Source organism: Canis aureus, chromosome 35 (genome assembly GCF_053574225.1).
Source record: "Canis aureus isolate CA01 chromosome 35, VMU_Caureus_v.1.0, whole genome shotgun sequence".
Taxonomy (NCBI): domain Eukaryota; kingdom Metazoa; phylum Chordata; class Mammalia; order Carnivora; family Canidae; genus Canis; species Canis aureus.
Genome location: NC_135645.1, coordinates 3617237 through 3642695, shown reverse-complemented (window position 1 = coordinate 3642695; position 25459 = coordinate 3617237). Strand labels below are relative to the sequence as shown.

The 25459-nt window shown below is 42.3% G+C and overlaps 2 protein-coding genes and 1 long non-coding RNA gene across 18 annotated transcripts in view; 2 read left to right on the top strand and 1 right to left on the bottom strand.

The window, feature by feature from the left end:
• KALRN (kalirin RhoGEF kinase) overlaps nt 1–9269 on the top strand; it is a 660095-nt gene extending 650826 nt beyond the window's left edge. For all 16 annotated transcript variants that reach the window (XM_077884356.1, XM_077884355.1, XM_077884353.1 and 13 more), the window contains 2 exons: nt 1432–1570; nt 2324–9269. In XM_077884356.1, the coding sequence (XP_077740482.1) occupies nt 1432–1570; nt 2324–2869 (685 nt within the window). In that variant the 3' untranslated portion in view covers nt 2870–9269. The remainder of the gene's footprint in view (nt 1–1431; nt 1571–2323) is intronic.
• A 1516-nt stretch (nt 9270–10785) lies between these two features.
• The window catches only part of UMPS (uridine monophosphate synthetase), a 28109-nt gene continuing 13435 nt past the window's right edge, over nt 10786–25459 (top strand). Inside the window, exons 1-5 of the mRNA XM_077884380.1 lie at nt 10786–11209; nt 17812–17965; nt 20306–20977; nt 22575–22750; nt 24251–24365. Of these exons, the coding sequence (XP_077740506.1) occupies nt 11054–11209; nt 17812–17965; nt 20306–20977; nt 22575–22750; nt 24251–24365 (1273 nt within the window). The 5' untranslated portion in view covers nt 10786–11053. The remainder of the gene's footprint in view (nt 11210–17811; nt 17966–20305; nt 20978–22574; nt 22751–24250; nt 24366–25459) is intronic.
• The window catches only part of LOC144305502 (uncharacterized), a 30500-nt gene continuing 25661 nt past the window's right edge, over nt 20621–25459 (bottom strand). The window contains exon 4 of the long non-coding RNA XR_013372514.1: nt 20621–22310. This is a non-coding gene — a long non-coding RNA (uncharacterized LOC144305502). The remainder of the gene's footprint in view (nt 22311–25459) is intronic.

Sequence of the window (25459 nt, the reverse complement as noted above, 5' to 3'; positions counted from 1 at the left end):
AAGGAACCGGCTAGAGAAGGGGAGGGAAACTTGGCTGGAGTGGGGCGGGGTGGGGAGGAGGTAAGGTCGTTTCTGCCTCTGGCTCAAGCTCCCCTGCCTGAGCATTTCTGGGGAATGTGCCTTTGTCAGCTCAATGCACAGAGAATAGCAGTCTGACATCTGGTCAACTCCTTCCTTAAGAGGGCGCGGGGGACCTGGAAATACTGTTTACTGAGCACTTACGACTGCTACCAATTATGTTCAAAGGCCTCATTGTCTCACTTGATTCTTGCACGGCCCTCATAACGTGATTGCTGTTGTGATTTCCAGTTTAAAAATGAAGAAACCAACACGGAGTTTAATTGACTTGTCCCAAGCCCCCCGGCCTCTAGGTGATAGAATCAGGATTCAAATCTGGATCTAGGGATCCCTGGGTGGCGCAGCGGTTTGGCGCCTGCCTTTGGCCCGGGGAGCGATCTTGGAGACCCGGGATCGAGTCCCACGTCGGGCTCCCAGCATGGAGCCTGCTTCTCCTTCTGCCTGTGTCTCTGCCCTTCTCTCTCTCTGTGTGTGACTATCATGAATAAATAAATAAAATCTTTAAAAAAAAAAATCTGGATCTAGCTGGCTCCACCATCCATGTTCTCGGTCACGGGTTTTACGATTAGAAAATTGCTCAAAAGGCAAAGGATCCAAAAAAGGGTCAAGATTGCATAAGACAAACTTTGCCCACTTTCTATTTTCCTCAACTGAAAACTGATAAATGAAAGGAATTTGCACAACATTTTTGGGGCAGCTCACAGCCACCAGGTTCCAGTGAATCAAAATTCACTGGAACTGGGCTGAAGGCAGATGCTCAAAGGCTGAGCCCCCCAGGCGTCCTGTTAATCAGAAAGTGCGCGCTCTCTCTCTCTCAAGACTTTCTCTCTTTGCAATCTAACCTTTTAATGGAGTGTCAGACCTTTCCCCTCGTGAGAAAATTTCAAGTTCAATAACATAGAATGTGTCTTCAGGTTACACAGATTTCTTCCGTGGAGCACATCACATGTGTGATTTTTAAATTAACTGATTTTAGTTCTAAACATTAATTTGGGGCTCTAACTAAAATATGCATGTGTGGGGCACCTGGTTGGCTCAGTGGTTGAGCGTCTCCCTTGGGCTCAGGTTGTGATCCCAGGGTCCTGGGATCGAGTCCCACGTCGGGCTCCCTGCATGGAGCCTGCTTCTCCCTCGGCCTGTGTCTCTCCTCTCGGTGTCTCTCACGAATAAATAAGTAAAATCTTACAGATAAGTAAACAAGCAAACAAATAGATACAATATGCATGTGTGGCAGCATAGTCCTCCGTTTGTAAGAGGGAGTAGGAGAGATTTTAAAGCTCTGACGGATTTGTATGAGTCAGCTTGCCATTTCTTTACAGACCTACTTCCTTTGCCTTTTCCTCCCCCTTCCAGGATGGATGATGGCCGGCTCTTAGACTACCTTATGAATCATGACGAGCTGATGGAAGAGAAGGTAGCCTTCTACATCCGGGACATCATGGAAGCTCTCCAGTACCTTCACAACTGCAGGGTTGCCCATTTGGACATAAAGGTAATAAGCAATAGCTGCCCTCGCAGGGAAATGGCTAAGTCCGACCTGTCACTCATTTACCCTTGAGAGATGTACAGTCTAAGTCATTTTATTGACATAGATTAGAATCCTTACAAATATTAAACGGAGACTGGGTCGTCACACAACTTTGAGCATGTTCTCCGTGAATTAATGAACACACCGGAGTCACGGTGACATCTGGGGTGAGAGAAGGTGGGGAAGCTTCTACCACTTTTACCCCTGACATTTTGGAAGGAAGCCCATAAATGTCAGGTCTCTGTGGTGCTCCAAAAGAAGCCCCCGTTTTCCAAACTGAACGTTTCATTCTTTTTGTGAGCCAGTGGAGAAGCAGGGGGTAGTTGAGAAGACATGATTTGAAATGTCAAACAGCTTCTCTGAAATGCTGCCCAAACTCAGAATTCAGTCTAGTTGTTTTTTTTTTTTTAAGATTTTATTTATGTATTGGAGAGAGCAGGAGAGCCCAAGCGTTGGGGGCCCGATGTGGGGCTCCATCCCAGGACCCCAGGATCATGACCCGAGCTGAAGGCAGGTGCTCCACCCACTGAGCCACCCAGGCGCCCCAGAACTCAGTCTAGTTTAAAGGCGCCCGTGTGCTCTGCGTAGGCAATTTCTCGCGCTCTAGGCTTTGTCACAGAACACCAGAGCCGTGGGTGAGCCACCAGAGTCCTGCGGGTGGTCGGGACGGGGAGCTGAACTTGCCTTCTCTTCTCCCTCACGCCCGCGTCCCCTCAGCCCGAAAACCTGCTCATTGACCTACGCATCCCGGTGCCTCGGGTGAAGCTCATCGACCTGGAGGATGCTGTCCAGATCTCGGGTCACTTCCACATCCACCACCTGCTGGGGAACCCCGAGTTTGCTGCCCCGGAAGTGATCCAAGGCATCCCCGTCTCCCTGGGCACAGACATCTGGAGCATCGGGGTTCTGACGTATGTCATGCTGAGTGGGGTGTCCCCCTTCTTGGATGAGAGTAAAGAGGAGACCTGTATCAATGTGTGCAGGGTGGACTTCAGCTTCCCGCACGAATACTTCTGTGGCGTGAGCAATGCTGCCAGAGACTTCATCAACGTGATCCTACAGGAGGACTTTCGGAGGAGGCCCACGGCAGCCACCTGCCTGCAGCATCCCTGGCTGCAGCCTCATAACGGCAGCTACTCCAAGATCCCCCTGGACACCTCCCGCCTGGCATGCTTCATCGAGCGCCGCAAGCATCAGAACGACGTGCGGCCCATTCCCAATGTCAAGAGCTACATTGTCAACCGGGTGAACCAAGGGACGTAGCTGTCTCCTAGCCCTTGGGGTTCCACATGGAAGTGCAGTGTGAACCAAAGCAAGACTGAATGTCTGTAAATAATTCTGTTAGTTCACTCCATGCAGTTCTCTGGCTTGAGAGATGTACCTCTTAAACCTCGTCAGTGGTTATTCAGGGTCTGGGCAGCAGTAAAATTACCCTAAATCCAGGGGCTTTTCAGAAGGTCAGTTAGAAGAGAGAAAGATGCCAAGAGTCACCCAAAGCATTAAAGAGGGGGGCAAGGATGACAAGAATGTTAGCTGTTATAAAGTGTGAACAGTGCGTTCCAAAATGCGTGGTTAACTGGGCAAAGCCGAAGCTCACTGTAGTGAGTATCGACGGTTTCTAACTCTGCTGAAATTTTAAGCAAAAAAAGTTCTATTTAACAGAGATGTCATGTATGTCAACTATTCTGGTTTAGATTACTTAGATATAGTTTCTTAATAGGATACATATACACATACGGTAAAATATATCCCATTCAGGTTTCAGAGTTTTATAATATAGAGGTATATATGAGATCAATCATAAGTAACTTTGAGTGCTCCAGTTAAGACAGTAATTTATTTACCGAAGCATTACATTGTTTTGACTAAGCACAATTAGATGACAAGTTTTTTAGAGCATTTTATAAATCTTGTATAGAAATCTTTTACCAGAACCTGTGCATTAAGAGAAAGCAATGTTACCCTTTTGCAACCTGTGAATGAGAAGATTTTTCTCTCAGTCACCACTATTTGATTAACAGAGGTTCTGTATATGAAACGCTACCCCCAAATTCACTGGCAGCTCAGAGTTAATCTGGCAGGAAAGCCTGCCGGGAAATCAGTCCAAATACAGTTAAGAGTTGTGGGGCTATTTTTATGTCTACACTCGGTTCGAACTAGGTAATGAATATAACAGGTTCACACAAAAGGGCAAATAGAAACCTTTCCTACGGTTCCTACGAACAACGGAACAACACTTTCTGACTTCTTCTACAGCTGTAGAATGCAGTGCTCAGAAAGGTGGCTTGCTTTATTTCTAACCCCTTGTGGAAGCTAAGGGGTACTTACCAAAAGGAGGCAGCCATATAGGCCTTTAAAGGCCTGGTCCTAAGTCCTTTTTGAAGCCATGGAATAAAATCTGATATATCACTCTAACAGAGCATTGAGTTTTAACTGTGATTGCCGTACCTGTCACCACTCAGCCGCTGATATTTCCCCGGACCAAAAGGACTAATTGCACTTTTGAGGCCAACGCTGCTTTCTGGCATGTATTCTCCACACGAGGTGATTCTGAACTGCCCTTTACCCCACTAGTGGGGGAAAAAAAAAATTCAGCCTGGGCATTTCATGATTGTTTTTCTTTGTTTTGGGGGAAGATTCGGGGTTTTTTTTGTGTTGGTACATGATCCACCCTTTGTTTTCTGGGATGTGTTTTGAAAATTGCTGTTATGCAAATAATATTTTAAGACTGTAACTCAAGTATGTGTCCTCAAATCAGGTTGAATGGCATCACTTCTCTCCTATGAGAGGATGGAGAAAATTCGAAGCGTGTGGCACAGAAGTGCGGGCAGAGAGTTTAGGGAGGATTAATAGAATTACAAATCTATCTAAATGAAAAAGAATGGTGGAAACGAAGCCTGAACTTTAATATATAAAAACACTTCTTCCCACAGCGGAAATGTAGAATTGAGAATACTCATCAGTCGACTTCCTCCTTTACCCTCCACCTCATCCCATCCAAGATTATAGATTAATCAATTAGTAGGAAGTACAAGCAATAAGACTAGATAGCACTTCGTATTTTTAGGATTAACCAAATACCTGGATACTGATTCCACCTGTATTTGGTTCCTAGTTCCAAATGACCCTGGGTCACCAAGGCGCCCTTGCTCCGAGCCCGCCCCTGACCAAACCCCCTAGTCTCCACTTAAACCTACGTGTATATACAAATACTATCTGATATGATATTTTAAAATTTAAAACATTTACTAAAAAAAAAAAAAAAAAAAGCCTTTTAGTAAACATGTCTTCATTGTGAGATCTAGCCTAAAAGAAGAGAGCCTGGTCCCAAGGGCTCATCTCGGGATGGAGGGCAGGTGCTGAGGGTTGCGAATACCCATCAAGTGCGGCTTGGCAAGGTCTGTCTTGTCCACTGTGTACGAGGACTACAGAACTCCCTGCTGAGTCCTTTAGAGTTTTTATGACCATGTAAGAGATGGGCTGAGTTTCTGCTGGAGAAGATGAGGGCCTTGGACAGTGTGCAGAGAGGGCACAGAGGAGCATTCGCGAAATCCTGTTGTGGGAGGGCAGCTGACAGAATGTTAGAGCCAAAGCTTCGATATCAGCGTTTACATCAGAACGTACCAGGGACGCCCCCGGTGTGGGCTTGCGTGGGATCTCCCCTCCTCCCACGTACACACGTTGGGGAAGTGAGGAGACAGGAGAGGTTAGACGTAGAAATGAAAAGTAGTCTGATTCTGTTAACTGGAGCCAAAGTACAATCATTAGACTAGAGTAAATTTAATAGAGGCCCTAAGAGAAAGGGTGTGTATTTTATATAGTTTGGTAACTAAAGAAAACTAACAGAGAGGTGCCCTGTCTGCAAAGCCCCTGTTCCTTCCCCAATACACAGCAGTCCTGCTTCAAGAATTCTCCAGAGCCAGTTGGAAATAACAAGGAATCCCTGCAGGTGGGGCTGGGAAGTGTACTTGAGGTTGCTCTGTGGGCAACTGCCTGAAGCAAAAAGGATTAGAAACCACTTTCATGTACCTGTTTTGCCAGATATTTATGACTTTGTGGTAGAGAGAGGAGAGAAGAGAAAATGGTCCACTTCCACCATAATTGTCGTAGTTCTTGAAATCGAAACTTCACTAGGAATTCGTGCGGGTGAACTTCCAGTTGAAATGGGAAAAATTAATGTTGGTTAAAGTCATAAGTTTCTTGCTTGGCTTATTATATTCGTTACATAGAGTTTTGGGGTTTGTTTCGTTTTGTAAGGGTGGGATGCAGAAAGAAGGAAGAGATCAGGGACAACTCATAATGCTTTTTTAAAGATATGACTTACTGCATCTTTTACACTTATTTCCAATTAAATAGATTTATATTCACTTACAGCTGAATGTGGGAAAATTTTTAAGAAAAAAAATTGTAATGTCGGAGGTGTCCTTCAGGACCCCCACAGCCATAACACTTTTGGGGGAGTAGAGGAAGCAGAGGAAAAGCTGGCTTCACCACTTTGTCGCTTTGTCATTCACAAAGCCTTTATAAATAGTAGTGCCTTTCAGAGGGGAGGATGGGAGATAAAGAAGCTCGTTGTACTTAGATTGACTGATACTGCAGCATTTTTTTTTTTATGTTAAACTATCTTTTCAATGAAAACATCTGAATATAGGGTGAGGCCAGGAATTCTTGAGTTTCAACCTCAGCTCTTCCTGATTCGTCCTTTCTTACAGAAAGTCTTTGTTTTTTCTGTCCCAAATGTCCCCATTGTTAAAATGGGAGCGCTGGTGGTGGTGGAAGGAGGAGGGACTTTAATCTCATAGGAATCTTGCAAAAATAGCATAGTTGGGATGTCTAAAAAATACTTTGATTTTCTTAAAGTGCTATACACTGCCAGTGCTAAGGATTTTATTGATAGTGACTTTGAACATTCCGGGTTTTCAATATTCATGTTTTAGGAAACCATTTGCAAACTCATAAGATAAATTGTGTAAATTGATTTTAATTGGAAGTACCAGGTGCTCTTTGTCTAAATGTTACTTGGTCTTAGCCTGTAATTTCAATCATTTGAAAAGCTTGTCTACAGAAAAAGGTTAGGAGAGCTGATGGTCTTGTGTGAATAAACTGTTTTCTCCAATATTTCTGATGGCAGACCCAGAATAGGATGCCCTCCAAAGCAACTGCTACTCTCTCTTCTCAAGCTTTATGCTCTGGAAAAATTGACAGAGACCAACTCAAACAGCCACTTTCCTCCCTGGAAGTGCAGAAGTGAGAATAAAGTGTTGTTTGATACCACAACTCATTTCCTCAGAATCTCATCAGCATCCCTTACATGGGGCAAACTACATGCATGGGTGTAGAAGTGAATTGAACTGTTGGATTTTGGAAGGAAAACCTTGGATTTTTTTTTTTTTTTTTGAGATAATCAGGTGTTTCAGGAGTAGCATATTTGCTTTCCCAAAGTCTCCATGATTCAGTGCTCATGAGTTAGTCATTCCTCGTTTGCTTGCCTACGTGAAAGTGCATGGAAATTTAGATTTGTGAGAACATGAGAGAGCAAATGCATTATAAACTAGATAGTGGTTCTATGTATTAACCGAAACTTTGTCCCACAAATTTGATAGAGGAGGAAATACTGCAAACATATGGGTCTCTGTAGTAGGGCAAAAGTGCAAACTCACCACTCCCTTGTTCAGTTTTGAGAAATGTGGGCTTTATTCCTTTTTCTCCTGTTCCTTTTTCTCCTGTGTAGCATCTCTATGGAGTCTGGGTTAGGCTAACTAACATAGTATTCGAGCTTCCAATGGGTTTATTTGCATTATGGCTTTTCTTAACTATTTAAAGTCTAGGGATCCTTTGGAAATTAATAAATCTGGGGGGGGGGTGGTTAGAAAAGACAAGGTTCATACATACTCCACTAGGAAAAGGGAAGCTACTCTGTTAATATTTGTTTTCTAATAACTACAAGGCTCTCAGCTGTCTCGTTAATTCTAGAGGGTTAAAAAGAGCTGAAATTTGTCCATAGCACTAGACATTTTTAATAGGAAATATTACTCATGGGAGAAATCTATATAGAAATAGAACACAGAAATATCACAGGCCATGTTTTCAGTGAAAGGCATTTCTGCATTTTCCATGTGTATAGAAGTTAGAGGAGACGAAAAAGCAATTATTCTAAGACATATTTTCATCTTTCAGGGACACTTATGGAAAGTTTGAAATTAATACTCATGAAAGCCTGAAATACTCATAGGCTATCGTGTTTTCCTGTCAGCCTGTTCGTTGGGAGATTCTAAAATGTGATTCGATTCAGTTGTGTTCAAATGATCAAGATCAACTGTCTTTTCAGATACCTGTTACTTCTGAGGGTGAGGTTAGTTGAAAAAAGGGAGGGTGGTGGGGGAAAAGTGCAAATAAAATTCCTGGCGTCCCAACTTAACTGAAGCAAGCTAATTTGCTAGCCCAGGGATAGCTAGCATTAAGAGTTCCATCAATGCCTGACTTCTATCAAGAAATAAATCCACATCCTGGAGTATTATGGGGACTGTTACCATGATCTCAGAGACTGTGGTTATGAATTTGAAGTTAACAAAACATACATCTTCTCTTACTAACTTAAGCCATATCTGTCATCTCTGTGTCTGATTTTTTTGATCCTGGTGCTTTTACTTCTGTTTCTGCCAAACTCCAGCCGACTCTATGGGGAAGGTGAGTAACACCAGTAGTTAGGACAAATGTGAAGACTGTGAAAACCGAAACATACCCGTCAGAATGAGATCCTAGTCAGAGAACGGTAGTGATCAAAAATGCAAACTGTTGGAAAATATGGATATATGTACATCTGTACATGTATATAGTGTATAATATGTATGTATATGTTATTGCTCATATGCAGAAATCTATCCAGTTGAAGACAGCCCGGGTCGGTCAGTTTTTCTACTAGAAAACCTTTTAGGGCCATTCAAAACCATTAGGGCTGATGGGTGGAGTTAAGAGTCTACTCATGTGTGAACTGTTTGCTGTCCTTTGAAGTCCACAAAGAAAAGTGAACAAAGCCTGAAACATAATGGGACCATCGTTTAGGCTGTTTACCTAGGGTAGGGGTATCTTTATGTCTGAATAATTAATAGTTGGTTTGCAAACTGCCTTGGCACCTATTGGTTTTGAGTGACCCCCCTCCCCACCAGGTCTTTTGAGAGTTTGGAGGGCTTCTCTGGCCATTCAGATAAAGGGCCTTATCCATAAATGGATAGGTTTCCCCATAGGGACCATTATACATATACATATAAGTACATACTTCCATCAGGCTTGTAACAATTGATTTAAAATCACTCCACAGTATTGATAAATAGCTCTATATTTTCAAGGTGCAGAAGAATTCCACAGCCTTAATTATTTCAGTGTCTTGCTGGTCTGCCTTAAGTGTATCTTCTGGGTTTTTGGTTGTCTTATTATTTTTAAATTTTTCTGCAGTTCATTTTGTATGCACACAACGTCGTTTTGTAAAGGTAGGTTGTAAATATTTTATTTGTAAGTCAAAATCACCCATGTGTAATGTTGTAAAGTGATGACCTGCTGTCTTGTTATTATGACTATGGTAAATGTTCTAAGTTATGGATGAAACTTCAAAATGTACATCTCACAAGTTATGCATTCCTATAAATATACTATACTAAAGATATTATCTCTGGTGGTCTTTTTCTTTTTAATTAAAACAATTGTTCAAAGGAAAGGGTAATTTTTTTTTCTCTTCTCCAAGTATATGAAGGCTTTGACAAGTCGAAAATATCATGTTATTATTACAACACTTTTTGCCCAGGATTATGGGAGGAAAGCAACAATTTTGTAGCCTGGAGAAGTATCCAAAGGTATTTCTCTATCCATTAAAAAAAAAAAAAAAAAAAGTAACTCTCAGCTGTGTCATTCACTTCGTTCTGGTGTTCCAGGTACCAACTATGTTAGGAAATTGTCAAGCCGTTTGAGCTGGATCTCACCAATCTATGCATCATGCTGTGGACTCTGGATTAGCCTATGCCGACGGCCAGGATCAGGTCTGTGTGCGCCACCCAAGTGTGAATGAGGCTGATTCGGGGTACAATGTTGATTAGCTAGAGTGTCAGAGATGAAAAGTGTTTTGATCAGCTTATTTTGCCAACAAGAACAAAAATGTGGGGTTTTTTTTTAAATCTCATTTATTTTTTTTTTTGAAGATCTTTTTTAAAGATTTTATTTATTCATGAGAGGCACAGAAAGAGAGAGAGAGAGGCAGAGACACAGGCAGAGGGAGAAGCAGGCTCCATGCAGGGAGCCCAACGCGGGACTCGATCCTGGGTCTCCAGGATCACGCCCTGGGCCACAAAGGCAGGCGCCAAACCGCTGAGCCACCCAGGGATCCCCAAAATAGATAAGATCTTAAAAGAGACGCCTAGATTCATCCCACGGGCTGGTCAGCGCAAAGAAAATAGACACTAAAAATAGACAAATGGGGCAGCCCGGGTGGCTCAGCGGTTTAGCGCCTGCCTTCAGCCCAGGGCGTGACCCCGGGGTCCTGGGATCGAGTCCCGCGTCGGGCTCCCTGCATGGAGCCTGCTTCTCCCTCTGCCTGTGTCTCTCATGAATAAATAAAATCCTAAAAAAAAAAAAAAAAAAAAAAGGAGGGGACACCTGGATGGCTCAGCGGTTGAGCACCTGCCTGCAGCCCAGGGCGTGACCCCGGGGTCCTGGGATCGAGTCCCGCGTCGGGCTCCCTGCGCGAGGCCTGCTTCTCCCTCGGCCTGTGTCTCTGTCTCTTACGAATAAATAAATAAAATTAAATATATAGAAATGAAGTCGGCATCAATGTAAATGAGTAAGCATCATGAGCCTCTAAAGGACATCCTTTAAAGCATCGCCCTCTACGGGAACCGCCCCCACCTCAAGGGATCTATTCCTAAAGACCAGGCTCGCTGGGATCTGCGGGTCAACTTGGCAAGACCCAGCAGCTCCGCCCCCCGCCCCCCCCCCCCCCCCGCACTCATCACCCGGAGCCGAGCCGCTGAGCTACCCCAGCAGGGATGAAGACGTCATCCTCCAGCGTCCACGGGGCGCAGCGCGACGTCACGAACGGGGACCGGCCAAGCGCTTTACGGCCGCAGGAGCCCGCGGCCACGAAGGCGGGGAGCTCCATCGGGACCGCTCGGTGAGGCCCGGGCCGGGGAGCGGCGCGGCCCGGAAGCGGACACCCGAGGGGGCCCTGAGCCGCGGGGCGGGCAGGACTCCTACCATCTTTCTGGAGAGCCTGCGCTTTACGGCTCGGGAATCAGGCTCGCTACGTGCAGCCCCGAACTCCAGCGACCCCATCCGCAGGCGGCGGGAGGACCCCCCACCTCTGGCGCGCCCGGAAGAGAGGGCGGAAGAGGCGGGGCTCCCTCGCGTGACGTCAGTGGAGCGCCGCGGGCCCCTGCGGCACGCGACCCGGAGCGCGCGGACATGGCCGCCGCGGAGGCCGCGCTGGGCGCCCTGGTGAGCGGTCTGTACGACGTGCAGGCTTTCAAGTTCGGGGACTTCGTGCTGAAGAGCGGGCTCTCCTCCCCGGTTTACATCGATCTGCGTGGCATCGTGTCGCGACCGCGGCTTCTGAGCCAGGTGCCCGCCCGCCCGGGAGAGGGAGGAACGGGGCCGGAAGCAGGGAGCGGGCGGCCGGCGCGGGAATGACTTGCGCTGCGGGCGGGGAGCAGGGCGGCCCAGCGGCGGCCGCCTCCGCGGTGCACCCAGGGCGTCGGCCCCAGAAGCCCGGGGTCCGGGAGCTGCTCGGCTCCTGGGGACTGCAGGGGCAGGAAGGGACGCCGGGGCGGGGGGCTCAGCGGTTAGCGCCGCCTGCGACCCAGGGCGTGACCCCGGGGCCCGGGATAGAGCCCCGCGTCGGGCCCCCTGCACGGAGCCTGCTTCTCCTCGGCCTGCGTCCCTGCCCCTCTCTCTGGGTCTCTAATACATAAATAAGATTAAAAAAAAAAAAAAAAAAAGGGAAGGAAAAGGAGGAAGGGACACCTGGGTGGCTCAGCGGTTTAGCGCCACCTGCGGCCCAGGGCGTGACCCCGGGTCCCAGGATAGAGCCCCGCATTGGGCCCCCTGCACGGAGCCTGCTTCTCGGCCTGCGTCTCTGCTTTTCTCTCTCTCTGGGTCTCTCACGAATAAATAAATAAAATATTTTTTAAACAAGAAAGAAAAAGGAAGTTTTATATGGGCTCAAGTTCGGACAGCGGCTCGGTACACACAGTCCTCACAAAGAAGAGGGCGCCCCAGGGAAGGGGCACGAGGCTCTTTTGTACGTAAAGAGTCAGAAATCACCATGACGAAAGGCATTTCAGAAAGTTACACCATTTATTTATTTGTTTATTATATTTTATTTTATTTAGCAATTCAATATGGATTTACTTTTGAAAGTTACACATTTGATCTGTTTTTAGTATGTAGGAGGCTGAATGACTTAGATCTTTTTTTTTTTTAATTTTTATTTATTTATGATAGTCACAGAGAGAGAGAGAGAGAGGCAGAGACACAGGCAGAGGGAGAAGCAGGCTCCATGCAGGGAGCCCCATGCAAGACTGGCCCTGGGGGACTCCAGGATCGCCCTGGGTGGAAGGAAGGCAGATGCCCTACAGGCCCCCCCCCCCCCCCGCCCCTCGCATCCCTACTCATTTTAGAGTTTCTAAGTTCTGAGGATGTGCTGGTGAACAGGCACTACTCTGCAAGACCTTTTTTTAAAGTTTAAAAAAAAGGGGGGGGTTGTTTGTTTGTTTGTTTTAAGTAATCTCTAACTACCACTACCACGCTGAAGTGTGGGCCCGGAACTCACCACCCCAAGATCGAGAGTCCCACGCCGCCTCGCTTCCTTTGTTTTTTTTAATGAAGCAGATACATTTCTGCCCAAAGATGTGTGCTTTGGGCAGAAATAAGAAATAGAGCCCAAGCTTTGAGGGTTTGCTTCTGTGGGAGATCAGGAACTGGGCCCACAAACGAAAAGTCGAGTTTCCTGTCTTTTATCAGGACCCAGAGAGCAGCGTGCTCGTTGACCTCAGGCTTTGACACATGGTTTTCAAGAGCCAGGAAGCCCAGTTTGGGGCACTGTCCAGAGCACAGAAACAGTCCAAGGAGGTCTGTGTATTTAACTCTGAGAAAACAACTGTGGGGGGCAGAGGAAAATGCGGGTGGGGAAAGAATTCAGTAGCTCTTGCTCCTGCTAAGATGTTTGGAAGTGCTATTGCTTAGAAAGGGGGATTTTATTTTGCACTTTGTAGCCAGGAGCGAAAATGAAGGCCGGAGGATAGACCTATTTGATGGAGGCACTTTTTTGGTCAAAATAACGAAACCTGTTGTACAAATTAGAGCTTCCTAGCACAGTGTTTCTCAATCTCTGAGTATATATGAATCACCTGGGAATATTGTTGAGCGGTGTTGATCTGATCCAGTAGCTCTAAGAGGCAGGGCCTGAGGTGGGGTCTATCCAATGAGCTACCAGCCAGGACTGCTGACCACCCTGAATTGAAGGTTCTGAGTGTGCCATCCCGTAGAGTTGCCACTAGCCACATGTGAATACTGAGCATAATGAATTTTTTTTTATTTATTTATTTTTAAGATTTTATTTATTCATGAGAGATAGAGAGGCAGAGACACAGGCAGAGGGAGAAGCAGGCTCCCTGCTAGGAGCCTGATGCGAGACTCGATCCAAGATCCCAGGATCATGCCCTGAGCCAAAGGCAGGCACTCAACTGCTGAGCCACCCAGGGGTCCCGCTTTACCCATTTTTTTAGATTGTTCTGTTGATACTGTGTTGTATGAGTTTTTTGTATATTTTGGACTTAACCCTTTACGGGATATGTCATTTGCAGATGTCTTCTCCCATACTGATGGGAGAGAGAAAAGCAGTAGGTTGCCTTTCTGTTTTTTGGTTGGTGTGTTTTTTGTTTTTTGTTTTTTGTTTTAAATTCATGAGAGACACAGAAAGAGATAGGCAGAGGGGAGAAGCAGGCTTCATGTAGGGAGCCTGATGTGGGAATCGATCCCAGGACTCGATCCCAGAACTCCAGGATCACACCCTGAGCTGAAGGCAGATGTGCTTAACCGCTGAGCCACCAGGCGTCCCAACCTTTCTGTTTTGTTGATGGTTTTATTCCCTGTGCGAAAGCTTTTTATTTTGATGTATTCCAGTTGTTTTTTGTTGTTGTTGTTGTTGTTGCCTGTGTCTGAGGAGATTTTAAGGGTTTACTGCCGATATTTTCTTTTAGGAGTTTTATAGTTTCAGTTCTTACATTGAGGCCTTTAATTCATTTGAGTTCATGGCGTAAGAAAGCGGTCTGGTTTAGTTCTTTTGCCTATAGCTGTCCAGTTTTCCCAACACCATATAGTGAAGAGACTGTTTTCCCCCCATTGTATATTCTTGCCTCCTTTGTTGTAGATTAATTGATCATAAGTGAGTGGGTTTATTTCCAGGTGCTCAGTTCCATTGATCAGTTTGTCTGTTTTTTGTGCCAGTACTATATACTGTTTTGGTTACTTCAGCTTTGTAGTTTAATGTCTGGGATTGTGATACTTCTAGCTTTGTCTTTTTTTTTTTTTTTTTAAGATTTTATTTATTCATGAGGGATACAGAGAGAGAGGCAGAGACACAGGCAGAGGGAGAAGCAGGCTCCATGGAGACAGCCTGATATGGGACTCATCCCAGGACCCCAGGATTACACCCTGGGCCGAAGGCAGGTGCTAAACTGCTGAGCCACCCAGGGATCCCTTTTCTCAGGATTTCTCTGGCTATTTTGGGTCTTTTGTGGTTCCACATAAATTTTAGGATTATTTGTTCTAGTTCTGTGAAAAATGCTATTAAGATTTTGATAGGGATTGTATTGAATCTGTAGTTCCCTTTGAATAGTATGGACATTTTAGCAAGAATTAATATTACTAATCCATGAGCATCATGTATCTTTTCATTTACTTGGGTCATCTTCAGTGTCTTTCATCAGAGTCTTAATGGTCTTAAATTTATTCCTAGGTATTTAATTCCTTTTGATGCTATTGTAAATAAGATTATTTTCTTGATTTCTTTCTGCTACTTTGTGTAGAGAAACACAGGTATAGATACTTGTATATTGATTTTGTATCCTCCAACTTTACTGAATTCACTTATTCTAATAGTTTTTTGGTGGAGTCCTTAGGGTTTTTTCCTTTTAAAAATGTTTTTTTTTTCTTTTTTTTTTTCCTTTTAAAAATGTTTAATTGATGTATACTATACATATATAGTGTACTATATATAATATATAGTAAAACTACATATTAGTTTTACGTGTACAACATAGTGATTTGAAATTATATGCATTTTGAAATGCTCACCCCAATAAGTGTAGTTACCATCTGTCACCATACAAAGTGACTACATTATTATTGACTATATTCCCTATGCTGTACTTTTCTTCCCAGTGACATTTATTTTAAACCCTCAGTCACCTTCAGCTGTGTCTCCTATCTCCCCCCCACCCAACTCTGCTCTAACTGCCAGCTCTCTATGAATCTGTTTCTTTTTTTCTTTTTACTTTTGTTGGATGGTTTTTAAACTGAAGTATAGCGGGCACACAGTGTTACTTTAGTTTCAGGTGTACAACATAATGATTGGATGAATTACTTCCTGCTGTGCTCACCACAAGTGTAGCTACCATCTGTCACTATTCTCTATTCTGTACCTTTAATTCTCATAATTTATTCATTTCCGTAACTGGAAACCTGTACCTCCCACCCTCCTTCACTCATTTTGCTCATTTCTCCGCCTCCTCCCTTCTGGCAACGGCTAGGCCATTAGAGAATGAGTCTAGTTCTGGTTTGTTCTTTTGTTTTTTTTAGATTCCATATATAAGTGAAATCATATAGTATTTGTCTTTCTCTTATTTCACTTAGTATAATACCCTCAGGGTCTGCCCATGTCACAAATGACAAGATCTCATTTTTTTTATGGCTGAGTAATACTCCATTGTACCACACAGGACACCCAGGTTGCTACCATATCTTGGCTGTTGTAGGAAATGCTGTTGTAAATATAGGGGTGCACATATCTTTTAAAATCAGTGTGTTTTGGTTTGGTTTTTTTAGTTAAATACCCAGAAATGAAATTGCCGGGTCATAAGGTAGTTCTATTTTTAATATTTTGAGACCGTCCATACTGTTTTTCATAGTGGCTGCATAGTGTCCTGCCATCAGGACACAAGGGTCCCTTTTCTCCACATCCTTGCTGATACTTCTTATTCTTCTCTTTTGGATGGTAGCCATTCTGACAAGGGTGAAATGGTATCTCATTGTGGTATTGATTTGCATTTCCCTGATAATTAGTAATGTTGAGCACCTTTTCATGTATGTGTTGGTGATTTGTCTTCTCTGGAAAAATGTCTGTCTGGGTCTCCGCTTATGTTTTAATTGGGTTGATTGTTACTAAGGTATATGAGTCCTTTATATATTAACCCCATATCAGATATATGATCTGCAAATATTTTGGGTGGGTTTCTTTCTTCCTTTCTAAGATTTGTTTATTTGAGAGTGACTGAGCACCCAACCGAAGGGAGGGAGACGGAGAAGGAGACAGATACACGACTGGGGTCGTGACCTGAGCTGAAGGCAGACACTTAACCAACTGAGCCAATCAGGCACCCTGTTGTTGTTGCTTTCCATTTTGTTGGTTTCTTTTACCATACAGAGCCTTTTAGTTGGAAGTAGTCCCACTTATTTATTTTTGCTTTTGTTGCCTTTAGTTTTGCTGTCAAATCCAAAAAATCATTGCCAAGACCTATGTCAAGGAGCGTCCCACCTATGTTTTCTTGTGGGAATTTTTTGGTTTCAGATCTTACATTCAAGTCTAATCTGTTTTGTGTTAATTTTTGTATATGGTGTAAGATAGTGGTCCAATTTTCCCAGCACCATTTATTGAAGAAATTGTCCTTTTCCCATTCCTAAGAATGTATGTTCTTGGCTCCTTTGCCATAAATTAATAGACCACAAAAGCGTAGGTTTATTTCTGGGCTCTATTCTGTTCTGTTGATCTATGTATCTGTTTTTATGCCAATAGAACACTCTTCTGATTACTCTAGCTTTGTAGTATAGTCTGAAATCAGGGAGTATGATGCCTTCAGCTGTATCTTTCTTAAGACTGCTTTGGCCATTTGGGGTCTTTTGGGGCTCCATACAAATTTTAGGATTCTTTGTTCTATTTCTGTAAAAAAAAAAAAAAATGCCATTGTAATTGGGATTGCATTGTATCTGCTTTGGGTAATATAGACATTTATAATTCATATGCAGGGAATACCATTGCATTTATTTCTGCCTTCACTTTCACTAGCATCCTAAAGTTCTCAGTGTACAGGTCTTTACTTTGGTTAAATTTATTCCTAGGTATTTTATTCTTTTTGATGCAATTTAAGTAGTATTGTTCTCTTAGTTTCTCTTATGAAACTTCTCAGTAAGACTTCTTTCAGGCAGAAAATGTAGCTACCAGGTGTATGGAAAGGTTTAAATAGTCAAATCATAATGGATTACTAAGGGAAACTGAGAGGACTGGGAGCCATTCTTAGTCTTTGGTGTCATCATCATAGCCTTCCCCAACACGTTCTGTGTTGCTCTCAGAGCAGACCCTGAGTCATTTATTTTTTTATTTTTATTTTTTTTAAGATCTTATTTATTTATTCGTGAGAGACAGAAAAAGAGAGAGGCAGAAGGAGAAGCAGGCTCCATGCATGGAGCCTGACGTGTGACTTGATCCTGGGTCTCCAGGATCACACCCTGGGCTGAAGGCAGCGCTAAAGCACTGAGCCACCCGGGCTGCACCCCCTCCCCTTTTTTTTTTTTTAAGATTTTATTTATTTATTCATGAGAGAGGCAGAGACATAGGCAGAGGGAGAAGCAGGCTCCATGCAGGAGCCCAGTGTGGGACTTGATCCCAGAACTCCAGGATCACACCCTGAGTCAAAAGCAGCTGCTCAACTGCTGAGCCACCCAGGTGTCCCAGACTCTGAGTCATTTAGACAAGTGGGTTCATTCTTGTGTTTTTATATTTGTAACTGGAATTTATAGAGAGGTCATTTAACAAAAAGGCATACATACTTTTCTGATCAAGTTTGAGGCTACCTTCTATTAGTTTATTACTGTCTTTAATATTATGTTAACATGATTTATATACCATTTAAGATAATAATATTTAGTTTGTGTTCATTTTCTTACAGGTTGCAGATATTTTATTCCAAACTGCCCAAAATGCAGGAATCAATTTTGACACTGTGTGTGGAGTACCTTATACCGCTTTACCATTGGCTACAGTTATCTGTTCAACCAACCAAATTCCAATGCTTATTAGAAGGAAAGAAACAAAGGATTATGGTAAAATAAAAATATTATATGCTTTAAGTTGATATGTAACCTGATAATGTTATAGTTTTTTTCTTCTTCTAGGCACTGATGTTTGCCAAAGTTGCCTTGAATATTCTTCATAGGTCCTTTAGGATTAGTTAACTATTATGTAAATCGCCTTCCTTTCCTTTAGAGTCTAGGGGTAAAATGTTTTGTATTGACTAAACAATGTTGAAAAGTGCTTCTTTTGCACCATATCTATGAAACCCAACATTTTTAACTAATCCTTCTCTCGTCAGAATATTGTAAGAACACCTACTTTTCCTAGTATGTTTATAATCTAAATTGCATAAAGAGAAATGCCACATAAAATTCTCTAAAGGAAGGTTTATTTTCATGGGTCCTTGGCAGTAGGTTATAAGGTATGTTTTATACATGTGAACTTGCTTTATTTATATTTTATTTATTATTTTTAAATTGTATTTAGTTGACAGAGAGTGAGCACAAGCAGGGGGGGAAGTAGGGGCAGAGGGAGAAGCAGCCTCCTCGCTGAGCAGGGAACCAAATGTGGGGCTCCATCCTAAGACTCTGAGATCATGACCTGTGCCAAAATCAGACTCTCAACCAACTGAGCCAGCCAGGTGCCCTGTTGAGCTTGCTTTAAAAAAACAGATCAGGGATGCCTGGGTGGCTCAGTGATTGAGCTTCTGCCTTTGGCCCAGGGCATGATCCTGGGGTCCCGGGATCAAGTACCACATCGGGCTTCCCTGCATGGAGCCTGCTTCTCCCTTTGCCTGCGTCTCTGCCTCTCTCTCTTTCTCTGTCTCTCATGAATAAATAAATAAAATCTTTTTTTTAAAGATTATATTCACTCATATGAGAGAGAGAGAGAGGCAGAGACGCAGGCAGAGGGAGAAGCAGGCTCCACGTGGGGAACCTGATGTGGGACTCCATCCCGGGACCCCAGGATCACGCCCTGGGCCAAAGGCAGGCACCAAACAGCTGAGCCACCCAGGGATTCCCCTGAACCACCCAAGGATCCCCAAATAAAATCTTTTTTTTTTTTTTCCCAAATAAAATCTTAAAAAAAAAAATCAATCCAGGGGCACCTGGCTGGCTCAGTCAAAGGAGCATGGGACTCTTGATCCTTGGGGTTGAGTGTTAAAGCACCATATTGAGGATAGAGATTACCAAAAAAAAATTTTTAATCAATCTGAAAATATTGGAACTGACTTTAAATTTGACAACATTGGGGAATTAATGTTTTTTTGTGTGTGCTTTATGTTAATGTGGTAGTATTTTTGTTAGATTTTATAATAGAGTCCTTATCTTTTACAAGATGCATTCTAAAAATTTTTGTGATGAAAATCATGACATCAAAGGTTTGCTTCTAAAAATTGTCAGGGGAGGAAAAAAGTGGGGATGTAGCTGAAACAAGACTGACCATGAGTTAAGTGGCGAAGCATTTAGGGTGTGTGTTATACTTTGAAATTCTCCATTTAAAACAGTATTTTTGCTGCTCGATGGCACAGTGTTTATCTGTATGAATCCCTGCCCATGCAGAAGCTATTGTTTTTATTTATGTTTTTAAAAATATTTCTTAGAATAAGATCAGAAATTAAGTATGTATGTATGTGTCATAGTCTTACATTCTAGTCTAAGCTGGTTCAATTCAATTTGCCAGTTTAAGGGGATGAAAGAAATGGGGGAAAGGCAAAGATGGTACCTGTGATAAAGCTCAAACAGTGGACAAATTGCTCACTAATTTAAGACAGATTTGATTGTGGAAACTAGAAAATGAGTCTATAGTCTGTGTAGATTATCTGCAGGTATATGATGGGAGTTGGAGTGAGGAAGTACATTCACTCACATTGCTTATATAATTCATAAAGTTGTAGTGATGGATCTAAATGGTTGCTGAATATTTTTTCTCTTTATTTCCTCAAAAGGCCTGCTGTTTGACTAATCTTGAATAATGAACTTGTTTGTTGATGGAAAAAGGAATGGTTCATTATATTGGGTTACTGTTTCATAACTTTCCTTGGTCTACATTATCTTGCTTTAAGAAACCCCATATTTGAAATTTTGATCATGAACACTTTAAGTGTGTTTATTACACTGTAAGGGAATTTGCTAGTTTTGCTGTAAATATTCTATATATGTAACTGAGAATTTTCAGATACAGGAACACTGAACACTGGTAATCATGGCTCGTTGAAGATTTATCAGGGATGAAGTAGCTCAGACTATCAGAAAATAAGATTTAGGTCATCCACCTCTTCATCAATGCCAAATTTATAATGCAAGATATATCTTGAGTTGGCTGAAATACATAATTTTAAATTGAAATTAGTATTTTTTCTTTTCTAGGTACAAAGCGGCTTGTAGAAGGAGCTATTAATCCAGGAGAAACCTGTTTGATCATTGAAGATGTTGTCACCAGTGGATCTAGTGTTTTAGAAACTGTTGAGGTTCTTCAGAAGGAGGGCTTGAAGGTCACTGATGCCATAGTGCTGCTGGACAGAGAGCAAGGAGGCAAAGACAAGTTGCAGGCACATGGGATCCATCTTCACTCAGTGTGTACATTGTCCAAAATGCTGGAGATTCTTGAGCATCAGAAAAAAATTGATGCTGAGATGGTCGAGAGAGTGAAGAGATTTATTCAGGAGAATGTTTTTGTGGCAGCTAATCATAATGATTCACTCCTTTCTGTAAACAAAGCTCCCAGAGAACTCAGCTTTGGTGCACGTGCAGAGCTGCCCAGGATCCACCCAGTTGCATCGAAGCTTTTCAAGCTTATGCAGAAGAAAGAGACCAATCTTTGTCTGTCTGCTGATATTTCAGAGTCCAGAGAGCTGTTACAGCTAGCAGATGCTTTAGGACCCAGCATCTGCATACTCAAGACTCACGTAGATATTTTGAATGATTTTACTCTGGATGTGATGAAGGAGCTAACAGCTCTGGCAAGACGCCATGAGTTCTTAATATTTGAAGACCGGAAATTTGCAGATATAGGAAACACAGTAAAAAAACAGTATGAAGGTAAGTATTTAGGAACCTGCAAAAACAAATTTAGCCTAAACTGCCTGAAGAACAAAAGGAAACATCACTGAAAGTCCAGCCATAGAACAGTCTGTCAGGGATGGTTGGATCTAGGAGCTCAAGTACAAGTCTTTTGGGACTTCTTGCCATCTCAGCTCTGCTTTCTTCTCTCAACTTCCTTCTCAGGTAGGCACATTCCTCATGCCTACCCAAAACTAGTCACTGAGGCCTGGGTTATAGAATAATACCTTTATTAGCTTGGTAATATATGCCCCACTTCTGGTTAACTATAAATTTTTTGAAATAAGCTGTGGTTAAAGGTAATTTCCCCAAAGAAAATGGGTGTGCTGATGCCAGAAGGGGATGCAGGTTCTAGGCAGACAAGAATGACAGATGTTGGCTTTGGCAGAACACAGTTCTGAATATTTGAGAAATGAAAATTGGAGATAGAGGAAATAATGAAATAGAAGTATAAAGTTGTAACATTTATTTTTGGCAAAAAAAAAATCTGTTGGTGTACTTTTTTTTGTTGTTAAATAGGAACTCAAAATAGAGCATATGTTGGTTTAAAAAATTTTAATTTTCTACCTGTTCTATGGAAGTTTCTGCCATAATGTATAGGACAGCTTTTTTTGCTTAAATAACAGGATAAAATATCTATTGAAGGGTTAACACTTTATAGGCATCTCGTAGATAACAGTTATTCTTAAAGTAGTACGTGCTTGTGCTTAATTCTTTAGGATAGATTTAATTCTTTAGGATAGATTTGTCTGTGACTTTTCTACCTGTGCTTAAGGTGTTCCACCATCATCACATTGCTTGCTTTATCTACTAATATAAGAGTTACACAAACTCTACAGGTTTGCATATAGTTGTTTCAGAAGTCGATTAAGGGTATTGCTGTCCACTTTTTTTTTTTTTTTTTTTAGATTAATTCATTCATTCATTCATTCATTCATGGTAGACATAGAGAGAGGCAGACACACAGGCAGAGGGAGAAGCAGGCTCCATGCAGGAGCCCGATGTGAGACTTGATCCGGGGACTCCAGGATCGCGCCCTGGGCCAAAGGCAGGAGCTAAACCGCTGAGCCACCCAGGGGATCCCCTGCTGTCCACTTTTAAAGTGAATATAGTTGCCTGTTGACAGTAAGAGACCTAAGGAACAAGTAGAAGCTTTGAGAGACGGCAAAGTTGCTGAGAGATTCCTGCAGAATGAACGCTGGTCATCCTCAGAGGCATTTTAGAATGCTGGCGTCTTCAGCCTTAAATGCCCATCTCCCACTGCAGTCCCATTTCTACTTGCATGGTTTATTGGCCATTAGAAGCTTTCAGCCTACAAGGAAAACCAGTCTTATCAGTGTTGCTGATAACTAAGTGCAGAAATTATAAGACTTTCTGCTCATCGTGCTCTTGCAACTAGTCACCAGGTGAACAGTCTCGCAGATGAACCCATAGGTCACCAGGTAATCACTGCAGTTCTCCAGGGGCTTCACTGTCTCATTAGCATGTTATTATGAGATTACTTGAGAGTGTAGTTGGGGTGGGGAAAAAAGGCAATATGCAAACAAAAACCATTATCTTCTTTTCAACTTTTTAGGTGGAGTCTTCAAAATAGCATCTTGGGCAGATCTGGTCAATGCTCACGTGGTGCCAGGCTCGGGGGTTGTGCAAGGCTTGAGAGAAGTAGGCCTGCCTTTGCACCGGGGGTGCCTACTCATTGCAGAGATGAGCTCTGCTGGCTCCTTGGCTACAGGCAACTATACTAAAGCAGCGGTAAGTGACAGGGATGGGGTGATAGAAGGCCAGGACTCTTGTGCTATAAGTTACAGGGAAAGCAAACATCTTAAATTTGAGATTAATGGAACTTTTCCTCCCCAAAAAACAGCTGTTAGGGTGACAGTAATGCTAGGTGGCTAGAGTTTCCTGATAATAACATTTTATATTTTGTAGTGGGCATTTAAGAGCCACAAACATTGAGAGACAGGTGTTTGGTCAGCCTGGTCTTTAGATAGTTGGTTTTTTGTTTCATTTTGCCATGAGTTGAAATTGAAGGGCTTCTTCAGACATGCAGTTCCTCAGAATCTCCCAAGTCTGCAGAGATGCACATTCTCATCACAACAGCCTAATGTTTTTTAAGTCTTTGCTTTTGATTGGTATTGTGTGAGAAAACTAGAGTTCTGACAGTGTTTTCTCCAGTAACCCCCCCCCCCCATTATTAAAAGTTCCTATAATGCATATATGTTAACACCTGCACACCAGAATAAAATGAGCTGGATAATTAGTTAAAAAGTTCCTTTACAGATTTACTTTTAAAAGTAATAGGAATTTTAATGTTAATTTTTACATGAAAAAAATTTTTATATTCAAATATTCTCTGTGGAGCTATGAAATCACATGGCCATGGGGCTAGGTTTTAACCTCACCCCTAAATTGACTATAAATGTGATTTCCCAGATCTCATAGACAGTCCATGAGTCAGTGCTAATACTTCGCATTCTGGGAGTCTGGCTCAAGGACAAGATATTGCTTGTTGGTAGGTGGTAATACTTGGTAGCACAAATAGAACAGTAGGAGGTTCATGAAAGACAGCCTTCTAGGGAAACTTCTATAAATGTGAAGAGAAGGAATGGAAATAGTGGAGATAAGTTATTGGCAAGTGTTAAAGAAAGAAATATAGTAAAATGTGAGATTTCTCTAGGTCTTAACAACATAGCTATTTTTATATGGTAGGTGTTCGAGTATGGAGTAGTACCCTGCGGAGGTGTAGGCAGTAAGTCTTCAGTTTAGTTTCATACCATTATTAATGTATTTTAGAGTACCCTCCACATACCCTCTTCAGAAGCAGGTGGGTTCCCAAGCATTATTATTCAGCATCTCAATTTTAGATGCACACAGTATAGGATTCTTTCATGTTTTTAAGGTATGATTAATTGGGAGAAGGGTGATAATGGGTGATGTATCTAGATTCATATCTAAGATTACCTGTTTTATTTATTTATTCATAGAGACACACAGAGAGGGAGAGGCAGGCTCCACGCAGGGAGCCTAACGTGGGACTCGATCCCGGGTCTCCAGGATCACACTCTGGGCTGAAGGTGGCACTAAACCGCTGAGAGCCACCTGGGTTGCCCTAAGATTATCTGTTTTAGATATGAAAGACATTTGTAAAATAGTGAAAGTTTGTTATTAGTTACCTGAGTTGATATTTTACTTATAGAACTATTATTCACTGTAATTAACTACTTGTAATCTGTCCTGTTACATTCCTTTTAGGTTAGAATGGCAGAGGAGCATTCTGAATTTGTGGTTGGTTTTATTTCCGGCTCCCGAGTAAGCATGAAGCCAGAATTTCTTCATTTGACTCCAGGAGTTCAGTTAGAAGCAGGAGGTAAATATGTTTATTGGTCGTAGTTTTTCCAAAATGCTTCTTTACAGGCAGTAAAATTTTGTCTTATTACAAAGTTGCTAAAGAGAAAGCTTGTTCATCTAGGACTGTAATAATCTATGATGCCAACCTAGATATTTTGTTGAAATATGCCTAAAAACTGATTAATCTTTCCTAATATTCTGAATATGCTGCCATAAGAGGCATTCTGTGATCAAGGAAGAATGCTCTAGACTATATAAAATCCAATGGTTAGTTGTTAAAAGACTTTGAAGAACCATTTTCACCAATCTGAGACAAGTAGTAATAGTGGCTAAAAAACAGGACAAATATAATCTATAGTAAAGGGAGTAAACTGGTTATAAAAATATGTATTTTTAAATGTTCTGTGGGACTCGGTGGCTTTGATTTCCTGAATTGTGCAAGAAAAATTGCTAGCTGAGTGGAATAGAAGTTACTTGAAGAATGTTAAAAGTAGATTTTATACTAGTCCTCTCTCCAATGCACCATTCATTCCCCAGTCTAGCTTTCCTCTCCAGAGATAATCACATAATTGGTGTGTTTTTGTATCCTTTCTTTTGTATATACTCACAAATGCACATTGAATTGGAGAATGGTTTATATTTCTGATGTTGTATTGCATTTCCAGAGTTACCTTTTCCCCTGTGTTTCATAAATGGTCCATAAATATTAATAGAAATGTTGGAGGAATGAACAATATGCTGTACAAGAATTCTAAACTAGCAGATTCCTGTCAGCTCTCTCAAGGTTAATTATGTATATAAATAATATAACCATACTTGAGGAAGATTCCACCTTTTTGGGGTTTAACTGTACTTTTATTTTCTGTGATGTTTTCTGCCGACTAAGCAGAAAGGAACTCACTCAGTTTTATCATGATCTCGAGGTAGTGAGATCAAGCCCCGTGCAAGTCTGCTTGGATTTCCTCTCTTACCCCCTACTTACATGCTTTCTCTAAAAATTAAAATATATATATATTTGAGAGAGCAAGTGAACGTTTGTGCTGAGCACAGTCCCACAACCCTGCAATCATGACCTTAGCTGAAATCAAGAGTTGGATGCTTAACCAACTGAGC